We start from the raw sequence: 22,644 nt of genomic DNA, 5'->3' as shown, positions 1-22,644 counted from the left end.
TGTGTAGTCCTGTCCTTCTCTGTGTCTGGCACACCAAAGATCACTGAGGTTAAATTTGTTTAGAAGTTCTGCTAATGAAGTATCGTGATCAGCAGTCTTCTTGGGTGACTTATGACCTCTGGACATAGAGCGAGACCTATCTAAAAGAGACTTAACAATGTGATTAAGGTCACCACCTAGTATATAAGGATTAGTACTAAAAAGATTTAGTTCAGTCAAAGTTTCTTTTAAAAACTGCAGTTGTCCCTCATTCGGAGCATACAAAGAGACTAAGGTCAAGTTTTCCCCGTTTAAGGTCCCAGCCACGAATAAGAATTGCCCTCTTTGATCTGTAACAACCTTATCTACTTTATATTTGACGTTTCGTTTCTTTTTTTTAACCCCCCTAAGGAAAGTTTTTTATTCATTTTTTCAAAACTACAAACTGAAAATATAGGAAGGGGAACTACATCTAAGAAGAAAGAAAAAAGACCCACTACTAACTAAAAACGCAAGAGTAGGAGATCAATACATCAGCTTATCTCAATGTTATTCTAAAATGCTAATAATACATTGAACATAGTCGGTTATGCTAGGTTAATTATCTTTTAGCCACCATTTAACTGTTTAAAAAAATCCCCAGAGGATCCCAAAGTTATTTCAAAATTTTCAGGCACACATCAGAGTCCTTCAGCCTCTATTTTCTCTTATCTTTTCTTATCCTCAATTTATATGGACTTTTGAAGGCAGCCGCCCCCTTTTCAGAGAGAGAGTACCGTTTTTTTCGGACTATAAGACGCACCTGACCTTAAGACGCACCTAGTTTTTAAAGGAGGAAAACAGGGGAAAAAATATTCTGAACCTTCGGTCCATAAGACGCACTCACTTTTCCTCCCACTTTTTTTGGAAGAAAAAGTGAGTCTTATGGTCCAAAAAATACGGTACTCGTCAGAAGACACCGAGCTCAACTCGCCATCAGATTTGCTTTCTTCTTCTTCCTTCTTGTCCTCAGCTGGTTCCCCCAGCTGTGTTCGTGGAAAATCACGTGCTTTAAGAACAGAGTCAATCTTCTCTTTTTTATCGTGAAGTTTGAAAATGACTCCTTCTGGAATTAGCCATCTGTAACTAATGCCGTTTGTTTGTAGAAAAAGGATTCGTTCTTTATATTTCTTTGTCTTCTGTCTTATGTCAAATGGGATGTCTTTTAGAATCCTGATGTTGTTGTCCCCAATTTTCAAGGGTGTTCCCGTAGGTGCTTTCAGAATAGAGTCTCTCATGTGTCTCTTCGAGAATCTGACTACTATTTCCCCAGGTAGATTATTTTTCTTGATGTATGAGGAATAGGACCTGTAGACCACGAATAAGAATAGCCCTCTTGGGTCTGTAACAACCTTATCTACTTTAAATCTGACATTTCTACTAATGACGATAGCCACCCACCTGGACTTTGAGGTACCAGGAGCCAAAAATTGATAGGGAAATTTGGTTGGGTTAAAATTACTTGATGTAATTTTAATAGGTGATTTTAACTACCCACACATTGATTGGGTCAATATGTGTTCTAGTCGAGAGAAAGAGATTGAGTTTCTAGACACTCTAAATGACTGTGCTATGGAGCAGATGGTCACAGAACCTTCCAGGGGAGAGGCGATCCTTGATTTGGTCCTAAGTAACACTCAAGACCTGGTGAGAGATGTAAAAGTGATTGCACCGCTTGGGAACAGTGATCATAATGTTGTTGAGTTCAACATTTGTATAAATAGGGAACTGGCCAAAAAGACTGACACAACCACTTTTAACTTTAAAAGGGGTAACTTCTATGATATGAGGGGACATGTGGGGAGGAAACTGAAAGGAAAAATAGAAAGGGTCAAAACCATTGGGGAAGCTTGGAAACTATTTAAAACTACGATTCTAGAAGCTCAAAAAAAATATATTCCGCAGGTTAGGAAAGGCACAAACAGGTATAAGAAAAAGCCTACGTGGTTAACAAACAAAGTAATGGAAGCTGTAAAAGGTAAGAAGGATTCCTTTAAACAGTGGAAAGCTAATTACAGTGAGGCTGATAAAACGGAACACAGGCTATGGCAAATAAAATGCAAGTCTGTGGTCAGGCAGACAAAAAGGGAATATGAGGAGCATATAGCAAAAAACGTAAAAACCAACAATAAAACTTTTTTCAAATACATTAGGAGCAGGAAACCAGCCAGGGAGGCAGTGGGGCCCTTGGACGACCAAGGGGTAAAAGGAGTATTGAAGGATGATAGGGAAATGGCTGAGAAGCTAAATGCATTTTTTGCCTCCGTCTTCACTGTGGAAGATGAGAAGTGCTTGCCCACTCCAGAACCACTGATTTCAGGAGGGGTGTTGAAAGACCTGAGTCAGATTGAGGTGACGAGAGAGGAGGTCCTAAAACTGATAGACAACTTAAAAACTGAAAAATCACCAGGCCCAGATGGCATACATCCGAGAGTTCTGAAAGAACTCAAATGTGAACTTGTAGATCTCCTGACAAAGATATGTAATCTTTCCTTAAAATCTGCCTCCATTCCTGAGGATTGGAAGGTAGCTAATGTCACTCCCATCTTTAAAAAGGGTTCCAGGGGAGATCCGGGAAATTACAGGCCAGTCAGTCTGACGTCGATTCCGGGTAAATTGGTGGAAACCATTATTAAGGAAAGAATTAGTAGGCACATAGATGAACAAAACCTATTGAGGCAGACTCAGCACGGTTTCTGTAAGGGAAGATCTTGTCTCACTAACCTGTTAGTGTTCTTTGAGGGGGTGAACAAACATGTGGACAAGGGGGCTCCAATAGATATTATTTACCTTGACTTCCAGAAAGCTTTTGATAAAGTTCCTCATCAAAGGCTCCTAAGTAAGCTCAAAAATCATGGGATAGAAGGACAAGTTCTTTTATGGATCAAAAACTGGCTAGTTCATAGAAAACAGAGAGTGAGTGTAGGTGGGCAATTTTCTCAGTGGAGGGTGGTAAGCAGTGGGGTACCGCAGGGATCAGTACTTGGTCCACTGCTTTTTAACTTGTTCATTAATGATTTGGAGTTGGGAGTAAGCAGTGAAGTGGCTAAATTTGCGGATGATACGAAGTTGTTCAGGGTGGTGAAAACCAGTGAGGATTGTGAGGCACTCCAAAGGGATCTGTCAAGGATGGGCAAGTGGGCGTCAACGTGGCAAATGGGGTTCAATGTGGCCAAGTGCAAGGTGATGCACATTGGAGCCAAAAATCCTAAATATGAATACACATCGATGGGGTCTGAACTGGCAGAGACTGATCAAGAGAGAGATCTTGGAGTTGTAGTAGATAACTCACTGAAAATGTAGAGACAGTGTGTGACTGCAATAAAGAAGGCCAATGCTATGCTGGGAATTATTAGGAAGGGTACTGAAAACAGATCAGCCAATATCATAATGCCCCTATATAAATCAATGGTGCGACCTCATTTGGAATACTGTGTGCAGTTCTGGTCACCACACCTCAAAAAGGATATTATAGCTTTGGAAAAAGTGCAGAAAAGGGCAACTCGAATGATAAAAGGGTTGGAACACTTTCCCTATGAAGAAAGGTTAAAATGCTTGGGGCTCTTTAGCTTGGAGAAACAACGGCTGAGGGGAGACATGATTGAGGTTTATAGGATTATGCATGGGATAGAGCAGGTCGAGAAAGAGGTACTTTTCTCCCTTTCTCACAATATAAGAACTCGTGGGCACTCCATGAAATTGCTGAGCGGTCGGGTTAGAATGTATAAAAGGGTCCTTCTTCACCCAAAGAGTGATTAACACAGGGAATTCACTGCCACAGGAAGTGGTGGCGGCTACAAGCATGGACAGCTTCAAGAGGGAGTTAGATAAGCATATGGAGCAGAGGTCCATCAGTGGCTATTATGATGTCTTTTATTCAAATGAGTCTCTTGTAAAAATATTACATCTTGTTTTTGGCTTCTTAGGGCAGTAACAATTCTCTTCTTCTTAATACAATTATTTAAACCTCTGCAATTCAGAGAGGTAAAGCTAATTGGTTGTGTACTCATGGAGTCTTAAATGAGCTAAGGCATATGCCAAATGACCATACCGTACACCAAAACATATCTGTGATACAAAGAAGAGCAAGGTTCCTTTTTCCTATGTTGTTATATGTAGTTTTCTCATCTAAAAGAACATATTCTACCAAATCATTCCGGAAGCAGGTGAGTACCATATCCTCATGCCATATACTCATCTGTGTCGTAAGCATAGGCAACATTTCCATAGTCTCATCCCTCGTCCAAGGGCCGCCCAAAGGATTTTCCCTCTTGCCGTGTACGACCTTACTAAGGCTTTTTGCACAAAGAAAAGAGTGGTTAACCTTCACCAACAATAAACGTATCAACTAAAGTCCAGCAATGCGGCCACACCATTTTCCAGTTGTAATGTAGAAGCGATCCAACTAGCAATAAAAGATGTCAGTTCTGTATTTTCCTCAGATTTTTCCGGGAATCCGTGAAATTTAACATTATGGGCCCTGAGTTGATTATCTAGAGACAGTATCTTGTCTGTAGCCCAATCTTCCCTCTGCAATAGGTGTTTGGTCTCATCTTGAATTGCGAGACTCGTCTCCACCATTGCTGATTCAGCAGTTTGGGAAACTTTGTCTAAGGCCAATCTAAACTCAGCGATTCATGAGTTCGGCTGTGCAAGCAGCCATGTTCTTTTCCAAGTTCTCCAGCGTTGTAAAGAACTCGTCCCTAGAGATCGCCATGCCGCCTCCTGGTGCTCTTCCCGCCCGTCCGCCATTTTACTCTCCTCGAGGCCGCTTGTATGCACTGTAATGGGTGAGTGTTTGGGCGAAAAAAAGGCAGTTACCAACCTTGTGCGTATGCCTTCCGCGTTCTGCTTTGTCCGCGAATTCTTCCCCATGCCCAGTTTGCTTTTAAAAGAAGTTAGCTGGCTATATGATAGTGCTGGAGGGGGGGGAATCACGGGAGCTCCAAGATTAAGTGTCCAACAGCCTCCGCTGTGACGCCACGCCCCCAACAGAAGAGCTCCTCCCTCCGCAAGGAGCAAATCCGGCACTTGTGGGAGAGGATGGCGAGCCTTGGTCAGCGAGAGGAAGTTGGCGAACCAAGGTTGCCTCGGCCACCAGGGGGCGATCAGGATGCATCTTGTGTGGACCCTCATCAGGCTTTGGACCGTCCTCAGCGACAGCGGCAGAAGGGGGAGCATGTATAGATAGTTGTTGTCCCATGGGTAAAGGAGCCATGGTAAAGGAGTCTCCCAAGGCCTTGGGATCTTGTGCTCCCCTGCAGCAAAACAGGTTGCACTTCGAATTGCACTTAGTGGCGAAGACGTCAATGTGAGGTGTACCCCCACTTTTTAGTTGGCACTTGGCCAACATCAGTGTCCCCAGCTGAAAGCATGGGGAGCATGCTGCAATACTGGGGCCAAGATGCACTGTCCCCTTATTGGCAGGAAGGCAGGATATGGCCCCGGTCACACGGGAAGATTAGATCCGCAAGAGGGACGGATCAGGGGCGCATCAAGCGGGCGCGATCACACCGCAACATCTGGGAAGCGGCGCGTACCCGACCCCGATCCGTCTCTTCCGGCCGAAGATGCGGAGTTAAAATAAACCTGCTAAGCACTACTACCTAATGGAAAATCCGCTGCGCGGGTGACCGTGTGATCGCCGACGCACCCGTCTCCCGCAGCATGTGAGGTCCCCTGCCGAACTGCGCAGGCACACGCATGCACATCAGCCTCGCCTCGCTCTCCTGTCCGTGGCTTCCCCCTCGCATCTGATCGCGCCGGGGAGCATATGCACGGCAGCTCAGGGGATCTGTCTGATCCCGCTGCGGCGCTTCTCTTTTGCTGTAGCTCTAAAAAGCCGCACTTCAGCCGTGCCTTTCCCCCCTAGTGTGACCGAGGCCTATGAGTATTTTAATAAATTAATTGATCCATCACATTTATATCCTCCCCTTGGTCTGAGGAGCTCTGGGAGGCATCCATGGTTCTCCCCTCCTCCATTTTTATCCTCACAACATGCAATAAACTTCAAGGCCGAGTGGGAATTTGTATGTAGATTTCTCCCGGCTTAGTCTGACACTCTAAGATCACACAGAATCTATGAGTAAATAAATCTCCTTTCCCCAAGTCGCAAGGAATAAATCTTCCTTACTAAGCATTTTTATGCTCTATGGATACCCTGCCACCCCTTCATTTCTTTGTCTGGCCAGCAACCACACCAGGGGAGAAATTTCCCAAGACCCCACTGGTAACTGGCAGCAACCCAACATTTTGTTGTAGACAAAATACTGATGGGATTGAGTGCTTCTAGCAGAAGCACATTCCCAGACCTTTTCACGGTTTACCTCAAGTGTGGTTTGCACAATCTTCTCCACAGATGAGAAATACGCTTCCCAGAGTAACTGGGTTTGTTGCTGGAAGGCCAAGATCTTGTCACTGGGGAGGCATCGGACAGTAGATGGGATCTAGAAGAATGAGGAAGAGCAAACAGGGAGCTTTATGACCAATGGAGCTAACTAGACAATTTGACTCTAAAATGAAGGGCAGCCCCCCCCCCAACAAACAAATGACAATTGATCATGTTGTGAAGACAATCTGAGTTTGTATGATCCTTATGCTAAACATTTGAACCAGTGGGAGCTGCAATATTTTTGGAAATGTATCTTTTGCACGATCTATTTGCTTAGGCCAATGGACAGAGCGATGTTCTTGAAAGTTGGGTTTTAGTGACTTTTACAGTATTCTCTGATTCTGTTAAGTGATTCCTGTTGCTTGGGAATATCCACACAGACTAACTGCTGCTGAATTCCTGCAAGTTCAACTTGAGTACAAAGGAGTCCAATGTCATGTTAGTGTGTAGGTAGCTGGTAGCATGAACCATTTGGAACAGTGTAGGTAGCTGAAGACCAGTGTGTATAAAATTGAGTGGAGAGCATCCAGGAGCTTATATAGCTAACGGGCAATAGCCAGGAGGTGACAAGGCTGAGAGAGGCCAGTGAGGCCTATCCCTTTGCAAACCCATGAAATTTGGCAGGAACAAAAGGATAAACAATTCAAGGCTCTCTCAATAACTATTTGTTAACTGGAAAAATCTTGTGTTGTTTTTGATGTAAGATCCTGCATCGTGTAGTAGTTAGATCTAGGACACAGAGGTTTGAATCCTTACTTTGCCATGGAATATGGCTTGGTGACCTTGGGCCAGTCACACATTCTCAGCCTAATCTACCTCACAGGGTTGTTGTGAGGATAAAATGAAGGAAAGGGAAATTATGTCACCCGCTTTGGGGTAGGGTATAAATGAAATAAATAAATAAATATAGAAGTATCAGAACCAATGCTGGAGACAGAAACCATCCCTGATCCAAGCACTTGATACTAAGTGGAAGGGGTAAAAGTAAGCTAGTGCTAGTGTGGAGTACCCGTAAGAAAATGACTGACATGATTCCACCCATTTCCTGATTTGATCCATCTGAGATGAAGGCACTATCAAGAAAATTTAGGTTATCTTTATCCCTTGATCTAGCCTCTTCTCTGAAGACCCTAACTCACTGTTTGGATTTGGTGAGGCTTTGGCCACAGCAACAACTAGGCTTGCCAGGCTCCTGGTTGGGGCAGGGGCTTGGTTTGCACGCTTATACGGCCAGCCTTGCCAGATCTGACCCCTGCTGAGCCCACGGACTCTAACGGGCTTAGACTCAGTAATACCCAATCAGTGGCTTGGGAGCAATGTTCCCTCTAAGCTGTGAAGTCTTGTGAGCAAAAATTCTACTTTGTGAGCTACTGGCATTCAGGCTGTGAGCGAGCGATTTGGCTACTGCATGAATTAGTTTGCTCCGGAGCCGTCCTTCCTGAGCTGGGACAAAAAAACTGTGAGCTAGCTCACACTAACTCAGCTTAGAGGGAACACTGCTTGGGAGCCACATCTGGTTCTTCATTAAGGCGATTCCCCACAAGCAGCTGTGCCGCCCTCGGTCTTCTGTTTCCCCCACTTGCATTGGTCAATTTCACATGTCCCCCCCCCCCCCAAAAACCCTCTTCCCCCCACCCCCCCCCCCCCCCCCGGTCTGATTTCCCCTGTGTCTTCTTGATCTCAAAAACAAGGATCGAGAAGACTCGGGGGAAATCGGGGGGAGATGCGGGTCAAAATGAGGCTGCGCAGCGAATAGTGTGAAGTTGACCAATGCAAGCGGGGGAAACAGAAGACCGAGGGAAGCACAGCTGCTTGTGGGGAATCGTCTTAATGAATGACCTTACAGATTTTAGGAGTCAAGAGTGCTTATCGGCACTGTGTGTCTGTAGAGGATTAGAATCTCCATTTTAAAGTGTTAGTAGTCCTTGGGGGCACTGAAACCAGCGATGACATTTGTCATCTCCACTGCAAAAACAAGAGCAACTCATTCTGAATGTGTGAAATGCACAGCAACTTGGATTTTCTAGTACAATCGTACACACCCTAATATTGCCAATATCAAACTAAAGTTGCATCGCCTTTTGGATTACTCCTCACCTGAAAAAATAGTGGAGATAGATATGTTTTTACAATCAGCTATAAAGCTGGTATCACAAGGGCCATCTGACTTTTACAGTGCACTAAATAATTCCAAGGCTAATATAAAGTCTGCCTCATCACTTGTATGTAGTCTGTCCCCTGGTTCTAGTATTTTGCCAGCTGAAAAAAGGACATTTGTTCTCCCTTCTCTCTAAAGTACTAATATTCTTAACCTTTCGTCAAGTGATGTCTATGAGGAGTCCGCATTTCCAGTTTCCTAGAAATGATTATTCTCACTATCACAATTAAATTAATCACTAGATCTCCTTTTTCTGATTCGAAATCAGATCCAGAGCTACCTAGAGGAAAGTGGAATATCATGACGTGGGACGATCTATAGCAGTGGTGGCGAACCTATGGCACGGGTGCAAGAGGTGGCACTCAGAGCCCTCTCTGTGGGCACGCGTGCCATCACCCCAGCCAGGCCCAGACCATCATTAAAGTGTCGAATTCTCTGCCAAATAATTTTAAGTAAATGAGAGCATTTGGGATTGCTTTCCTTATTTGTTTGGATCATCTTAAGTTAATGTATGAGTTGTTTTTTTCTAAAGTAAAACCTCAGTATTCAGGTTAAATTGCCGTGTTGGCACTTTGTGATAAATAAGTGCATTTTGGGTCGCAGTTTGGGCACTCGGTCTCTAAAAGGTTCGCCATCACTGATCTATAGAATTACTGCAGCTGGGGGGGGGGGGCTCATGTAATAGAGCTATCTGTTCTTAAGCAAGTTCCTGGCTTGCAAATGGGATCACAGGAGAAGTTAAAACACATCACGGGCTAAGTTAGACTAAAATAATTGCTCCTGTGAACTGGGAATGCTTGTCTGTACAAGATTTCCCTGCTGCCTTTTCAGATGCAACCTGCTATCAAAGAACACTTCATCCCAGGGCCGAGATGAGATCATGGTGATGCTGGCTAGACAGTAATTCTACAGTACTCCCCATGAATAGGCCAGCTCTCTACTGAGGACTGGTCATGCAATGCCATCTTGCACCAGGCGCCTAGACTCTGGCCTGCCCTCATTACACAGCACGGGTTTTATTACCTGCAGAAGGAGCCTCTCATCCCCTACAATGGCTGATTTACTCCAGTCGATCACCTCTGAGAACGGCAGCTCCCAGCCGTTGCTGAGCAGCACGGGGATGCAGGCGGCCTGGATCAATGAGAGACAGATGGGGAGGGGAGATGACGAAGCTACAGGAAAGAAAACCACATCAGTGGGGGCAGCCTTGGGATTTAGAGATCCAGTCAAATGGGGAAAGGAGGATATTTGGTTGTGCAATGGCTCGACAACGTCTGCAGATGCTTTCCACCCTTTCCAAAGTTTCCGGTGCTCTTGCAGCTGCGTTTCTCATGCATGTGAGCCTTGCAGCACACCCCTAGTGCCAGCCAAAGAGAAGCAGCTGTGGAAAATGGGCATACAGCACTCCTCAAACTATCCACTACCTAGAAGCTCTGCAGCAGACAAATGGGGGGACGACTCAGGAAGCTTTTAATAGGAGTATAAGCCAAACTGAGGCTTGGTTTGCACACTTACACGGCCAGCCTTACCAGATTTAACACCTGCTGAGCCCACGGACTCTAACGGGCTTAGATTCAGTAATACTCAGTGTCTTGGGAGCCACATCTGGTTCTTTGGCTCTGGCTCTCCTAAGTGCTGTTCCAAACGGGGCACCTGTTCCATGTTTCAGGGAAGTGGGCCAGGCCCTTGCCCAGATAGGGCTTGTGGCTGGCAGGTGGTTTCCACCTAGAAACAGCTGCCACCAGAGGAATGGATAATCTGCAACTCTCCCTGAAGTGGAGGCCTCATGCCAGGGATGGAAGTAAGTGAGGCTCTTCTGGTTGATGGTAATTTCAAATGTGGCTGCCCACAAGCTGTGGAGTGAGCACCAGATGTAACTTTACTTGAGATGGCACTGTCACTTATTTGCCACAGTCAGAAAAGTTGGTTTTTATAGCCTACTTTTCTCTACCCTAAGGAGTCTCAAAGCGGCTTACAGTCGCCTTCCCTTCCTCTCCCTACAACAGTCACTTTGTGAGGTAGGGTGGGGCTGAGAGAGTTCTGAGAGAACTGTGACTGACCCAAGGGCACCCAGCAGGCTTCCTGTGGAGGAGAGTGCAGTCAAGCCCCTTTCTCCAGTTTAAAGTCTACCACTCTTAGCCACTACACCACGCTGGCTATCAGCGCTTGTGGGTCAGATATCTTGTTTGTTTCTGGTGAGCTGTGACTGGGCTTTGACGTCACACCACAGGTATCAAAGTGTTTGTTAAGGATCCAGCTTTTGGTTTTCCTGAGAGTCACGGTAACTGGACATGGGAGGGGTAAGTCACAAGACAGGAACTGAGGTAGCAGCCAACTGGGGATGAGACACAAAGGCAAGAAAAGTACAGGGAACAGAGTGGCAGATAGGAGGGGGAGACTTAACTGATGGGAAGGGTACAGAGCAGGAAAACATATATGTCACCCTCTTAGAGGAGGGTCAGGATAAAAATGCACAGTACAGATTAGAGCTATACTATAAACTGAGGGTCCCTAGAAAAATCCTGGGAATTAATCTGGAGAAAAGGGGTGACTATCACAACAGTGTGAGCTGGCAGAGTGCTGGGTTAGAGCGTTGGAGACCTACGTTCCGATCCCCATTCTGCTATGGAAGCTTGCTGGGTGACACTGGGCCAGTCATAAGAACAGAAGGAGAGCCCTGCTGGATCAGACCAATGATCCATGTAGTCCAGCATCCTGTCTCACACAGTGGCCAACAACAGGGCATAGAAGCTGAGGCCTTCCCCTGACGGTGCCTCCTGACACTGGACTCCAGAGGTTAACTGCCACTGAATATGGAGGTTCCCCTCAGTCACCATGGCTGGTAGCCAGTGATAGACCTATCCTCCATGAATGTAGCTAATCCCCCTTTAAAGCTGTCTATTCCTGTGGCCATCACTGCATCCTCTGGCAGCGAATTCCACATTTTAATCATTCTTTGGATGTCACCGAGTTCTAGTATTTGGGGGGGGGGGAGAAAATGTCCTCTTTGTCAATTCTCTCCATCCCATGCATAATTTTATAAACCTCTGTCATGTTCCCCTTAATCATCTGTGAACTTAGGCAGATCATGAGAGGGTGGGCAGGAAGGGCTGCATCAGTGCTTAGTTCTCGTGGCCCTTTCTTACATGCCCAGGGAAACGCTGATTGCCTCTTTGGGGTCAGGAAGCAATATTTCTCCAGGCCAGTTTGGCTGGAGATCCTGGAGGTTTTTTGTCATTTTTTGGGCATGGAACAGCAGTCCCTGGGGATATGTGGGGGGGGGAGGTATTAGTGAATCTCCTGCATTATGCAGGGGGTTGGACTAGATGACCCTGGAGGTCCCTTCTTGCTACCACTCAGCACATCCCTGGGATCTATTTGCACATTCACAAAATAGGCAGTCTCTTTCCTCATAGGCAGGGCTATTTTTGGGCAGGAACGCACAGGAACGGAGTTCTGGCTGGCTCCCAAGTTGGCCACGCCCAGCAGGAACTCATTAGCATAACAGGCCACACCCAATAGCAGAAACTCATTAGGATTGGCTACATTAGGGGTGTGTGGCCTAACATGCAAAGGAGTTCCTGCTACAAAAAAGCCCTGGGTAAACAGAATAAGAAGCAAAAGGTGGGTGTGGCTGGATGAGCACACTTCTGGTAACATGGGGGTGCGGCCTAATATGCTAATGAGCTGTGCTGTCAGGGGTGTGGCCTAATATGCTAATAGGTTTCTGCTGCTGGGTGTGGCCTATTATGCTAATGAGTTCCTGCTGGGCTTTTTCTACAAAAAGAGCCCTGCGAGTCATAGGGAAGGTACTCCAACCTCCTAAACATCTTGGCTGCCCTCCTCTGTACTTTTTCCAGCTCTGCAATTTCCTTTTTGAGACATGGTGACCAGAACTGTACACAGTATTCCAAATGAGGCGGCATCTACACAGCAGCATTATAATATTGGCCATTTTATGTCCAATCCATTTCCTGATAATCCCTAACACGGAGTTTGCCTTTTTCACTGCTACAGCACACTGGGTTTACACTTTCATTGAGCTGCCCACTAGGACCCCAAGATCTTTTCCCCCCTCAGACTCAGCAAGGTCAGACCCCACTCACTCTCAAGACAAACCGACGTCAAAAAACAAAGTTTGAGTCCAGTGGCCCCTTTAAGACCAACACAAAAGCTTATACTTTGAATAAAACTTTGTTGGTCTTAAAGGTGCCACTGGACTCAAACTTTCTTCTGCTGCTTCAGACCAACGTGGCTACCCGCCTGAATCTACTTTAAAGAGTTGTCATGTGGATAAAAATGGAGTCGGAGAGAGTGATTTAAGCTATTTGGGTCCCCATGGGGAGAAAGGTAAGGGTATAATTGAAGGAAATAAAATAAAATAGACTTGGCACTGGAAGATACCTCCTTGGTGCCAGCAAGGAGCCCTGGCTCAGTGGGAGAACACCTGTTTTGCATGCAAAGCTTAAAGGTAAAGGTTCCCTTGCTCGAGAGCCAGTCGAATCCGACTCTAGGGTTGCAGTGCTCATCTCCGTTTCAAAGCCGAAGAGCCAGCGCTGTCCGAAGACGTTTCCGTGGTCATGTGGCCGGCATGACTAGACACCGAGGCGCACGGAACCTTCCCATCGAAGTGGTACCTATTTATCTACTTGCAATTTCTTGCTTTTGAACTGCTAGGTTGGCAGGAGCTGGAACGAGAGACGGGAGCTCACTCCGTCATGCGGCGCACTCGGGTCTCGAACTGCTGAATGACTGACCTTCCACAGCCGGCAGTTCAGCGTCTTAACCACTCGAGCCACCGCAGCCCCTTTTGCATGCAAAAGGTCCTGGATTGAATCCCCAGCATCTCCAGTTGAAAGGCTGAGATGACATGAAAGACCTTGAATCTTGGAGAGCTGCTGCCAGTCAGAGTAGACAAGACAGACCTTGAGGGACCACGTGTCTGATTCAGTGTAGGGCAGCTTCATGTGTATGTTTCCCTCATGGACCAAACAGAAGCTGGGGGACAATACACTGGGGAGATAGCATGGAGAGGAAGGGCTGCCCCCTCTTTTCACAGCTCCTGTCTAGATCTCCCCCCCCCACTTTGCAACCTGTAAAAAACTGTGAGACATCAATTAATGGACTACCAAACAGCACCTCTTGTTTGGCCTAACAAAAAAACACCCTTCAAGTACCTGCAATGCTTCCAGGAACCGGAAGGATCCCAAACGTCTCCCTCGGGGAATGATGCAGAACGTGGAGTTGTGCAGGAGTTCCTGGTAGTCAAATCTGGGAATAAAAGACACAAGCCTCACTGCAGAACATGGTGACTCCAGGGCCCTAGCCGCTTGCTCCCATCCCCTCTCTTGATCTGTGAATATCGTGGTCTGTTTTAAGGGGCTTTTTTTTTTTTGCTTCCTAGAATCAATGGAACCTGATTGCTATTCTGCTGGGATTGCATGAGAGACGGGATGAGAAGATCAGCAATGGAAGACAAGATTGCCCAGGCAACTTTCTGTCAACGGCTACTGATCTTCCCTTGCAAAGTGGAGTAAGTGCAAAGCAGGAGGCACATTACAGGTCACAGTGCCAAGTGCTGGCAAAGCTCAGACAAAAGCTGACATTGGTAGGGCAAAGTGGGACAACAGCCCCAGTGTCTAGGGGAACTGCTGCTTCGTGGTGGCTGCAGCAAGCTTCTCCTGGTCTGCTGTTGTTGTAATGGGTTTATCAACTTAACCACCCCTCACTGACAAGAGCAACAGCAGCCTGGTAGTACGTCCGCACCCGAAACCTGGGTTCTGTTTCTTGGTCATGCTGCAATGTGATAGGAGTCCCAGGGGTCATTTTCTGCGGGAGCACACAGGAGCGGAGCTCCGGCAGTAAGGAGTTCAGGGGGCGGGCACATGCAACAGGACCCGCCCCCTGCTCCCAGCAGCCCTCAGTTGGGCCACGAGGAGCAAGAAGCAGCCAGGTAAGTTGCAGAGTGCCCCCCCCCCGGCCTGCCTTCAGGTACAAGCTCTCCCTCCTCTGTGAGGGCAGATCTGCGCGTCCCCCCCCCCATAGCTAGCAATCCAAAACAGTCCAGTGGCACCTATAAGACCAAGTTTTATTCAGGTACAAGCTCTCCCTCCTCAGCAAGGACAGATTTGCACGTCCCCCCCCCCCACAATAGCTAGCAATCCAAAACAGTCCAGTGGAGCCTGAGTGGTGGGTGTTGCCTTCTGACACACTACAGGTGATGTCAGGGGGCGTGGCATATGCAAATAAGTTATGCTAATAAGTTATGCTAATGAGCTCCTGCACCTCTTTTTCTACGAAATGACCCCTGGGAGTCCCCAAGATGGTGCCTGTGGGTGCCAGGGTGCTGCCAACACCTGTCCTGGTGCCCACCAAATGTTTCTAGAAAGTTGGCAGGGCCAGTTAGGACGTTTGCCCATCAGGGTTACTGACTGACCACCACTGTTCTGATTGGCTGATTTGGGGGGGAAATATTGCTTTGGCAGCAGCTGCCACCACAGCAGAAGAATCTTCACTGCAGGGCTGGAAGTATGCTATATATAAGCAAAAAATACTTTGAAATAATATGTTCATTTGAAAAGGCATCCTGTTAAGCAGAGTTTCTGCATGAAACGTTGGAGAGTGACTGATGGTTATGCATAACCTTACTCCCTGATGTTTTGTGGCTGGCTTAGTCTCATGCAGCAGCCATTTGTGATTGCGAACACCACCCTGTGTCAGAATTCCACAGGTGTTCATAGACTCAAGAAGGCTGGGGAACCCTGTGAAAATTCCTTGGTGAAGACATAGACAGACAGATGTAGACAGAGAGAGCCCTTTAGGCATTTCAGCTGCCATCTGAAGCAGATCTAAACACTGTGCTGCATCAGCAACCTAGGCACTACAGCAATGTGTTCAAGGATGCGAGGAAGCCAGGAAGCAAAACAGAGCTTTCTATTACAACTTTGTTTATCTCATTGGAAACTTCCCATTTAAAAAGTGTGTACACAGGCATCATTGGGAGACTCAGCTTGGAATGACAAAACAGGAGGAGCGAGCTGTATTTCCTAAATCAAAGACACTACAAATGCTGGATGACTGAGCAATTGTGCAGAAGATTGATTGGTGTTCCTGTGAGTGATGCTCCAGACATTTGGTAGATCTTGTTATAATTAGGGCTGGATGCTGTCTACACCAAAATTAAAACCAAAATTGGTCCCCAGATACGGCTTGCAGGTAGAGTTGCCATTCCCCTGGTGGGGTCAGTGGATCCCCTGATTTCGGGGTCCCCAAGCCACCATGGCCCAGTTGCCTGGTGGGGGAAGCCCCAGCCCCACCCCCAGGAAGCCCCCTCACAGCATCACCGGCACCAGCACAATGATGTCACCCAGGAATGACATCACCACGTTTCCAACGTTGGGGGCAACGCTCTAGGTTTTGGGCAAAATTCTATGGTTTTGAGGGCCAAAAAACCATAGAGTTTTGCCCACAACCAGGGGTCATTTCGTAGAAAAAGAGCTAGGGGAACTCATTAGCATAACTCATTAGCATATGCCACACCCCCTGACATCAGGGGCCCGGCGGTGGACCTGCAAGGCCAGCGGGAGTGCGAGGAAGCCCTCCCAAGGCCCTCCCTGGCCCCAGGCAGGCAGGGGTGGGGAGAGGCGGGGAGGAAACAACTTACCCTCCCTCTTCTCCTGCCTCCTCCTGGCTGAATGAGGGCTGGAAGCGGGGCAGCCGGAAGCAGGGGGCAGGGCTTCATCATGTGCCCCGCCCCCCTGCACCTCACCCGGGGGAACTGCGTTCCCCCGCGTTCCCCCCCGAAATGACCTCTGCCCAGAACCTAGAGTGTTGCCCCCAACATCAGAAATGTGATGACGTCACTTCCGTGTGATGCTTCATGCACGCCAGGAGAGCACAAGGAATAATTGGGAGCCCCCCCCTGCTGGCAGCCAGATACATCCTGGCAACCTTACTTGCAGGCCACAGGTTGCAGATACTTTGCTGTAACTAAGCTGTTTGCTCTCAAGGACATGAAGACTAGAAGGAGACTATATCAGACCAGTGGTCCATCTAGTCCAGCATTCTGTTCCACACAGTAGACAACCCGTTGCCCTGGGGGGGCCCAACAGACAGGGCGTAGAGGTCAAGGCCTCCCCCTGATTTTGTTCATGATTTTGTTTTTGTTCTAGTATTAACCTCCAGGTGGAGCCTGAAGTCGCCCTGGAATTTCAACTGATCTCCGGACTACAGAGATCAGTTCTCCTGGAGGAAACCGCCGCTTCAGATCATGGACTCTATGAAATCCCCTTCCCAAAACCTGCCCTCCTCATGTATTGCCCCCAAATCACCAGGAATTTCCCAAGCCAGAGCTGACAACCCTCCCCATCTTGGGGTTTCTTCTAACTTCATGTCCTGGTTATGGCTGCCATCCTCCAGGTGTGCCTTGGAGATCTGCCAGAATCAGGGGTCCTTTCGTAGAAAAAGAGGAGCAGGAGCTCATTAGCATAACTCATTAGCATAACTTATTTGCATATACCACACCCCCTGACATTTCCGGAAGTGTGTCAGAAGGCAACACCCACCGCTCAGGCTCCACTGGACTCTTTTTGGATTGCTGGCTATTGTGTGGGGGGGAGAGAACGTGCAGATCTGCCCTCACAGAGGAGGGAGAGCTTGTACCTGAAAGCGGGGCGAGGGGAGCTCTGCAACTTACCTGGCTGCTTCTTGTTCCTCATGGCCCGACTGAGGGCTGCTGGGAGCAGGGGGTGGGGCTTGTTGCATGTGCCCGCCCCCTGAGCTCCTTACTGCTGGAGCTCCGCTCCTGTGTGCTCCTGCAGGAAATGACCCCTGCCCAGAATTATAATTGATCTCCAAACTACAGAGATTGGTAGAAAATGGTTGTTTTGGAAGGTGGACTCTATAGCATTATACCCCACTGAAGTCCCTACCCTCTCCGAACCCCACCCTTCCCAGACTCCACCCCCCAAAACTCCAAGGGTTTCCCAAGTCAGAGTTGAAAACCCTAGCCCTGAAGCAGTGGAGGAGTCCAACGTAAGATCCTGTGGCTTTCCAGCTCTTGCACAGAATTAGAAGGGTGCAATTTTATTCCCCAGTTATTGTTGTTTTCGGTTTGGGTATATTGAATGAACAAACAAAAAAATAATGTTGGGTTTCCCAAAAAATCCCAGATCCAAATACCAGTGCAATATTTGAATCCAGGATTTTAAGAAAATCCCAATTTTTTTTCCGGGTTCAATAGACCAGAGAATTAAAAAACAGAACAAAATTGCATATCAGAAGTCGATCCTGGGCTGACTTCTCATGCAGCCCAATTTAAACCAGGCTGCAAGAGAAGCCAATGCCAGGCCGAGGTGGAGGGGAGCTCTCAGCTTCTGCTGCTCTGACCGATCCTCAGCTGATTTAAATTGAGCGGCAAGAGGAGCCATCCCCAGCAGAGGCTGATCCTGGGCTGACTTCTCTTGCAGCCCCGCTTAAACTGGGCTGGAGGAGAAGCCAGCCAGCCCAAAGCCGAGCTAGTGGGGCCTGTTTTTCTGCAGCCTCTTTAAACTTTAAAGGCACTGCAGAAGCCCGACAAACAGCTGAGATGCGGGAGCAATCTGCTCCTGCCTCTTGCTGTTTTCGGGTCTACCGGTAATCCCCAAATATATCTGGGATTTTCTTGGGGTTTTTTCCCCCAGTTTTCCTGAGAAAACCTGGATACATTTGAGATACCAAAATATACCCCAAAATACCAGTAAGGTATATTTCAGGTGTATTTTCAGCTCGGGTAGATCCGAATGCACACCCCTACACAGAATCACGAGATGCACACAGCTGTGGTCCTAAGCAGTGTTCCCTCTAAGCTGAGTGAGTGTGAGCCAGCTCACAGTTTTTTAGCCTCCGGCTCACACACTTTTGTCTTAGCTCAGGAAGGGATGGCTCCAGAGCAAAGTAATTGATGCAGCAGCCAAATGGCTCGCTCACAACTTCAATGGCCGTAGCTCACAAAATAGAATTTTTGCTCACAAGACTCCACGGCTTAGAGGGAACATTGGTCCTAAGAGATGTAAGCCTGAGGCTTTGGGAATAGGTGGACAGTATACAACATAGGCAGCATTATGTACCAAGTTCAGGTACTGTGCATGTAAAAACCCCACACCCACAAATTGTAACACACGTTGCAACCCAGTTGCAAAAAACTGCAAACAAACAAACTCAGTGTTTCCGGTCTTGCCGAGAGTGGACGTTTGCAGCTCAGCTGCCCGCCCATTGACTTTCTAATTGTCTCTTGGAGGAGATTTCACCACTCTCCCCCAATTTTTTCTCCTCGGAGGGGAGGAAAAGAAGCAAGGGGCTTTATTTTCAGCTCAAGGTGAAGGCAGGCAACCTTTCCTAGAAGCTAGAAAACGCCTCAACGCGGGAGACAATAGAACGCCCGACGCTAGACGACGAGCTCAAGACACGACCCCAGGGGAACGAAGAGAGACACCTAACAACAACAAAGAAATATAACCGAAGCTAAGTATCTTAACACCCCCAAATAGAGAAATATATAGCTAAGTGTTGGCAGTAGTCTTAAGACCTTAGGACTTTAAGACCTTGATAAACTATAAGCAACAAAGCGAAAAAGGGACAGGGTCCCTTTAAACGGCCACAAGTAGTTGCACCTGGAAAACTTCTTTAATAGAACCGGTTTAAAAGCGGAGTGACGTAACTCTGTTTGCTGATAATTAATCAACAGAAATCCCTAAACGGATAGCTCTAAATGTAATTATTAAATTACAAACCTTACTTGAATTTGACTCTATTGTTTTTTCCTTTTTTTTTTCTCCCTTCGGAGTGGAGTTGGCCAGGCGGAGAAGCGGAGAGGCGGAGCTGTCGGAGAGTTGGAGAGGCGTCCGGATCGCGGAGACGGCAGAGTAAGGCGGAGCATTGCACGAGAGGAGGGACGAGCGGGCGGCGTAGACGGACGAGAGGAGAGCCGGACGGCAGCCGGGCGGAACGGGACGGAGGTCTACACGCGAGGAGGAGCGAGCGACGCAGACGAGGGCGGACGCCACAAAGGTTAGACGGCAGCGTGATTGGCGCATGCGCACCAGCGAAAGAACCACCCAACATTCGGCGCTAGGACCCAGAAGAAGATTTTGGAGAGACTAAGCAAAGAGAAGGGGGGAGAGGAAAGGCCGAGGAGGAAAGGGAAAACTAGTAGCAATTTGATTAAGTAAAAGGCAAAGGCTTGTGAGCCTAAGAACAGAGCCTTGCCGTGTTTAAAAGATTGAGTCATTCGATATACTTTAAGAATTTGGTACTAAGAAGAGTAATAACTGTAACAACTGTATAGCTGAGTTTCAATATAGAAAGCCCATTTAAAAACAGCTGTGTTAACGCCTAGCAATAAGTGTGGTCCCAGAGGTGTTGTGGTTATTGCTAGTCACTGTTAGTCATTACTAAAGTTACACTTAAAGGTATAGCTACAAAGGGGGGGAAATAATAAAATAAAATAAAATAGCAGTAAATGGCTACAGGAGGTAGTGGCTCCAGAAAAAGCTCTTTAACATCACCTGGTCAGGCAAGCGGTCAAACTCAACTAAAATTTGGCGCAATGAGCTCAGGACAGACACAAAGCAAAGAAATGAAAAACCTAATTAAAGATATAGTAGAACAAACCACAAAACATATGCTAGATACTGCATTACCAGATCTATTTAAAAAAGAAATTGAACCCTTGCAAGCTACAATGAGCGAAATGATAAAACAGGGACTAGAACCAATACAGAAAAATATCTCTGAAATTTCACAGCAAATGAAGACAGATAGAGAGGAAATTAAATTGGATATGGAGGAAATTAAAAAACAAATAAGCGAAAACAAGAAAGAAATTATGAAAATAACTACAGACAACGCAGGCTTAGAAAACAAACTTCAAGAGTTGGATCAAGAAGTCTATGACCTAAAACACACCACAGGCAAGATAGAAGAAACTTTGATGAATTTAGAACTGGATAGGGCAGCGTTAGTTATTAGATGTCAAAATGTACCAGAGTCTATAGAAAAAAATCTAAAAGAAGAAATGATAGAAAATATTTCTCAACAGTTAAAAATAGGTACCTGCGAAGAAATAGAAAAAGAAGTAGAGGCAATATATAGGAAAAACACTGCCTATGCAAGAAGAAACAAAACACCTAGAGAGGTTCAAATAAAATTTACCAGACGGCATATGAGGGATAAAATCTTGAAAGCCTCTAATGACACATCAATTAAAATAAACGAGGCAGAAATAAAAATTTTGAAGGATATACCATGGAGGATAAGAGAGAAGAGGCAAACATATTATACTCTGACAGACCTGCTAAGAACGAATAATATTCCCTATAGATGGCTCCTCCCAGAAGGAATACTATTTACACTTAAAGGAAAAAGATTTAAAATAGATTCCATATTTAAAGTGCAAAACTTTTTGGAAAATCATGGAGAAGACCTTGGCTGGGAGGGAGACAAAGAGGAAGAAAGTGAAAAATCTAGTGATACAGGGGAAGATGAAAGTGAAACTAAAGAAGAACAAGGAAAAGAGACACAAAAAAAGGAAAAACGCAGGAGAGCTTATCCTATGCCCTCACACGTGGTCACAAGATATAGAGCAAGACTAAATAAACCAAGTAACCTCCATGGAAAAAAGTAAGAAGATGGATATCCTATCAATAAATGTTAATGGACTGAATAGCCCTCATAAACGGAGACGAATTTACCACCAAATAAATAAACTAAAAGCTGAAATTATATGTATACAAGAAACACACATACGAGAAGATGATGCCAAATACCTAAACTCAAAAAAACTGGGAAAAGTATTCTATGCAGCAGACAAAAAGAAAAAGAAAAAAGGAGTAGCCATATATGTTAAAGAACATTACAATCCAGAATTGGCTTTTACATCCTCAGACGGAAGAATAATAGCAATAAATATAACTAGGAAAAATAAGAAAATGATGATAATAAATATATACGCGCCCAACCAAAATCAGGATAAATTCTACAAATCTCTAAAAGAAATAATATCACTATATTCCTTTGATGAACTTTGCATAGTTGGAGACTTCAATGCAGTTGTTGACACAAAAATGGATAGGAAAAATACAGGGAAAAATAAAAGATGGGGCAATACACTCCCTAAATCTTTTTTGGAACTAGTAGAAGAACAAAATCTTGTAGACATTTGGAGAGTAAGAAACATGGGCAAGAAAGATTTTACGTTCTTTTCAAATAGACACAAATCATGGTCTAGAATTGACATGATCTGGACATCAATAACCCTATTCAACGAAATATCAGAAACTGAAATACTTCCGTCTACATTCGCAGACCATAACCCAATTAAGATGTCATTACTGGGAACATATAAGAACTTAAGATGGCACTTGAATAAAAGATTGATGAACAAGGAAAAATTTGTGGAAAAAACTAAAAAACATCTTAAAGAATTTTTTGAAAATAACATCCAATCAGAAACATCAATCCTAACAGTCTGGGATACTTTCAAAGCATATTTGAGAGGTCTATTCATAACTGAAGATGCGTGGGAGAAAAAGCAACGTAAAAATAAATACATGAAATTAATAAACTCTGTGAAACAGGAAGAAGACAAAATGAAAGAAAGTAAATATAATGAACAACTTAAGATAAAACTAAATCTGTTACAACATAAACTAAATCTGATCTTAACACAGGAAATAGCCAGAAAATTGGAATATACCAAACAATTTTATTTTGAACATGCCAACAAACCCTCAAGATGGTTGGCATATAAATTAAAAAAAGAACAGGCGAAAAAACTGATCAAAACACTCAGAGATGACAATCAGATGGAAAAAAGTCTTAATAATGAAATTAAAGAAATAGTCGAAAAATTCTATGGGAAATTATACCAACAAGAACCCTTCAACCCACAGGAAACTAAAGAGTACTTATCAAGATGGAATAATAAGAAGTTTGATGAAAACCAAAAACGTATATTAAACAATCCAATATCAGTTGAAGAAGTAATTGAAGCAATTAAGAACCAAAAAAACAACAAAGCCCCAGGACCTGATAGTATACC

At 45.6% G+C, this 22,644-nt stretch overlaps 1 protein-coding gene across 1 annotated transcript in view; it reads right to left on the bottom strand.

The window, feature by feature from the left end:
- The window catches only part of EXTL1 (exostosin-like glycosyltransferase 1), a 115,863-nt gene that overhangs the window by 24,447 nt on the left and 68,772 nt on the right, over positions 1-22,644 (bottom strand). Inside the window, exons 2-4 of the mRNA XM_015411654.1 lie at positions 13,745-13,838; positions 9,591-9,698; positions 6,345-6,464 (exon numbers count right to left, since the gene is read on the bottom strand). Coding sequence (XP_015267140.1) covers positions 6,345-6,464; positions 9,591-9,698; positions 13,745-13,838 — 322 coding nt within the window. The remainder of the gene's footprint in view (positions 1-6,344; positions 6,465-9,590; positions 9,699-13,744; positions 13,839-22,644) is intronic.

This window comes from Gekko japonicus, unplaced genomic scaffold (assembly GCF_001447785.1).
Source record: "Gekko japonicus isolate JY-2015 unplaced genomic scaffold, Gekko_japonicus_V1.1 scaffold62, whole genome shotgun sequence".
In the NCBI taxonomy this organism is placed as follows: domain Eukaryota; kingdom Metazoa; phylum Chordata; class Lepidosauria; order Squamata; family Gekkonidae; genus Gekko; species Gekko japonicus.
The sequence above is the reverse complement of the archived record's forward strand: the minus strand, read 5'-3'. Positions and strand labels throughout refer to the sequence as shown.